This window comes from Bison bison, unplaced genomic scaffold, assembly GCF_000754665.1.
Source record: "Bison bison bison isolate TAMUID 2011002044 unplaced genomic scaffold, Bison_UMD1.0 scf7180017864010, whole genome shotgun sequence".
Taxonomy (NCBI): Eukaryota; Metazoa; Chordata; class Mammalia; order Artiodactyla; family Bovidae; genus Bison; species Bison bison.
The window spans coordinates 110,715-114,678 of record NW_011494582.1 but is presented as its reverse complement, the minus strand read 5'-3'; the positions used below and the strand labels follow the sequence as shown (position 1 = coordinate 114,678).

At 37.1% G+C, this 3,964-nt stretch overlaps 1 protein-coding gene across 4 annotated transcripts in view; it reads left to right on the top strand.

Annotated features, from left to right (window-relative positions):
• The window catches only part of TMEM123 (transmembrane protein 123), an 82,188-nt gene that overhangs the window by 26,935 nt on the left and 51,289 nt on the right, over positions 1-3,964 (top strand). For 3 of the 4 annotated variants that reach the window (XM_010834076.1, XM_010834075.1, XM_010834072.1), the window contains 3 exons: positions 1,096-1,155; positions 2,408-2,482; positions 3,202-3,258. In XM_010834076.1, coding sequence (XP_010832378.1) covers positions 1,096-1,155; positions 2,408-2,482; positions 3,202-3,258 — 192 coding nt within the window. The remainder of the gene's footprint in view (positions 1-1,095; positions 1,156-2,407; positions 2,483-3,201; positions 3,259-3,964) is intronic. The other variant, XM_010834077.1, reaches the window with a different exon arrangement.

The following is a 3,964-nucleotide window of genomic DNA, read 5'->3' as shown; positions in this document are numbered from 1 at the left end:
GAGTTTTCCAAATGTGCTGGCATATTGAGTGCAGCACTTTCACAGCATCATCTTTCAGGATTTGAAATAGCTCAACTGGAATTCCATCACCTCCACTAGCTTTGTTCGTAGTGATTTTTTCAAAGGCCCACTTGATTTCACATTCCAGGATGTCTGGCTCTAGGTGAGTGATTATCTGGGTCATGAAGATCTTCTTTGTACAGATCTTCTGTATATTCTTGCCAACTCTTCTTAATATCATCTGCATCAGTTAGGTCTATACCATTTCTGTCCTTTATCGAGCCCATACTGACCTTGATCTTTTTCAGGTTTAATCTTCACACCATAGTCTTTTGGGATAAATCGATTATGGTTCCAGCAAGAGGAAGAAATTTGCACAGAGAGTAAAGCTGCTCCATAAGAATTGTTATTGGTTACTTTCTTTGTACTTGGGAGGTGATGAGGGTTGGGGAGGCCTTCTTTGTGAAAAGTACACAATCACATACTTGCTCACCACCCATGTAATATATGTGTTTAATCTTCCCTTATACAAAGATCCAGGGTGAATAATGCACCCTGAAAAGTTGCTTAACTGAAGCATAGAATTATTCCAGTTTTTTCCAAATTTTAAGTTACTAGTTAAAAATCCAAAGAGTTATATCAAGAAGGCTTCCAAGTTTACGTGAAAACCCTAAGCCACTTCATCTTCTCTCCATTGTATGAAGTTAGGCGTGCTGGTGTACCAGACCTGGGCACTCGTTAACAGTAAGGGTGGTCCACTCTCCTCAGAAGAGCAGAGTTGTCAGTAGAAATTCCTCATAACCACAAGGCCTCATGTCCAAACTATTTTATCAGTGGCTGGCACATAGTAAGTACCTGGTAAGTGTTACATTAGCTACATGTTTTCCGTCTGAAAAAATCGAGTGATACACATCTAGATTTATGAACAGTTTCAAGGCATGTTTCATAGAAGCAGTGCAAAAGTAGAATTTCCTGTGGAATAATCTACCCTCTCACCCCCCAGAGGCTGAAAGAAAAAAAAAAGAAGCATAATGCCAGTATCGTTAGTCCAATATTAATGGCCGTTCTTCACAGGATATTTCTTTGTTTTTATAGGATCTCCAAACCAGAATAATCCTCAGTCTGGAGGAAACTCCAATGGTAACAAGCAAGAAGGTGAGTTTTATAAGGTCAGAAAGCAGATTATCTGCCTAGCATACATAAAGTAATATCAGCTAGTCCAGTACATGTAAGCCTGTACACAGGCCTATCTTAACCATGATTTGTGCGTTTGTGAATACTTAAAGCCTACCATCAAAGGCTTCCCTTAGTAGGCATCAGGAAATGATAGTTCACTGGATTTACCATCTTTCTCAGTCTAGCAAAGTTGTGAGTAAATTCTAAAACTATTAATAAAAACATACTGGAATTTATTACTGAGTTTTCTAGCACATTTTTTGGTATGGCATTGTGTGCTCTGCCTATGGATATGAACTGAATTTATAAATCTGCTGATCTTGCTGGTGGAAGAAATCACTTTAAGCTGGTCAGCCATGGCAACCTTAAGTTGCTTTGGTGGACTCTAAGGAGACCCTGCTTATATTTCACCCATCAGATAAATTTCCATCCACGCCATTGCTTCCTTATTGAAACAATAGATGAGGCTTTTTTCTTGTGCTTTTAGTTTGGGACAGATGGATTTCTTTGTTGATTTTCTCAATTAACATGTAAAGATAGGAGCAGACTGATGTTATAAATAATAGTACCATCAATGCATGTTTCTTCTAAGTGATATTTAGTTTATCTTCTCACTGCCTTTATTAAGAGTGACAGAGGTAGAAACTTAAAAAAGGTACACAAATCCTATCACTGGACCCATATTTTCTATTTTTATTCAACAAGTATTTTTTGAGTGTCTTTAATGTGTGGACACAGGGAACAAGCTCTGACTTCTTAGAGTTTTTCTTTGTTTTTTGTGTTATTTTATTGTTGAAACATGCACATAACATAAAATTCAAAATGTAGTCATTTATCAGTGTAGAGGTGGCATTAAATACATTCACAGTGTTGTGCAGTGTCATGGAGATTTTTTAGTAATTTTTTATTGAAGTACAGTTAATTTGCAGTGTTGTGTTCATTTCTGCTGTACAGCAAAATGACTTAGTTATATACATGTATACATTCTTTTTATCTTCTTTTCCATTGTGGTTTATTGCAGAATAGTAAATGTAGTTCCCTTCTGTCACCGCCTAGCTGTGTTCCTGTCGCAGAATTGTTTGAGGGGTTAGATGGGCTAATGCAGGTTACATGCATTAGTACATTACTACAGGCATGGCATGTAGTAAGCCCTTCGTAATATTGTCAATTATTTGCTACCTGCTGCTAAATACATCTAAATACATAGTCTGCTGACCTTGATCTCTTTCAGGTTTAATCTTCACACCATATTCTTTTGGTATAAATGGATTATGGTTCCAGCAAGAGGAAGAAATTGGCAGACAGAGTAAACATAGCTTCTTCAGAATTGTTTTTGCATACTTTCTTTGTACTTGGGAGGTTTTTGGTGTGGGGGCAGCCTTCTTTGGGAAAGTACACAATAACATACTTGCTTACCTCCCATGTAATATATGTGTTTAATCTTCCATTATATAAGGACCCAGGGTGAATAATGCACCCTGAAAAGTTGCTTAACTGAAGCATAGAATTATTCCAGTTTTTTCCAAATTTTAAGTTACTAGTTAAAAATTCAAAAAATTATATCAAGAAGGCTTCCAAGTTTACATGAAAACCCTAAGGCACTTCATCTTCTCTCCATTGTATGACGTTAGGGATGCTGGTGCACAAGAACTGGGCCACTCATTAATAGTAATGAGGTCCACTCTCCTCAGAAGAGCAGAGTTGTCAGTAGTATAAATTCCTCATAACCACATGGCCTCATGTCCAATCTATTTTATCAGTGGCTGGCACATAGTAAGTACCTGGTAAGTGTTACATTAACTGTATGTCTTCTGTCTGAAAAAATCCAGTGATGCAGATCTAGATTTATGAACAGTTTCAAGGCATGTTTCATAGAAACAGTACAAAAGTAGAATTTCCTGTGGAATCACCTACCCTCTCACCCACCAGAGGCCAAAAGGGAAAAAAAAAAAAGAAGCACATTACCAATATCGTTAGTTAAATATTAATATCCGTTCTTCACAGAATATTTCTTTGTTTTTATAGGATCTTCAAACCAGAATAATGATCAGTCTAAAGAAAAGTCCGATGGTCACCAAGGAGGTAAGTTTAAAAAGGTCAGAAAACGGATTCTCTGCTTAGGATACATAAAGTAATATCAGCTAGTCCAGTACATGTAAACTGGTACACTGACCTGTCTTGACCATGATTTGTGCGTTTGTGAATACTTAGAGCCTACCATCAAAGGCTTCTCTTAGTAGGCATCAGGAAATGATAGTTCACTGGATTCATCATCTTTCTCAGTCTAGCAAAGTTGTGAGTTAATTCTAAAACTATTAATAAAAACATACTGGAATGTATTACTGAGTTTTCAAGCACATTTTTCGGTGTAACATTGTGTGCTCTGCCTGTGGATATGAACTAGAATTCATAAATCTGCTGATCTTGCTGGTGGAAGAAATCACTTTAAGCTGGTCAGCCATGGCAGCCTTAAGTTGCCTTGGTGGACTCTAAGGAGACCCTGCTTGTATTTCACCCATCAGTTAGATTTCAATCCACGCCATTGCTTCCTTATTAAAACAATAGATGAGGCTTTTTTCTTGTGCATTTAGTTTGGGACAGATGGATTTCTTCGTTGATTTTCTCAACTAACATGTAAAGATAGGAGCAGACTGATGTTATAAATAATAGTACCATCAATGCATGTTTCTTCTAAGTGATATTTAGTTTATCTTCTCACTGCCTTTATTAAGAGTGACAGAGGTAGAAACTTAAAAAAGGCACACAAATCCTATCACTGGACCCATAT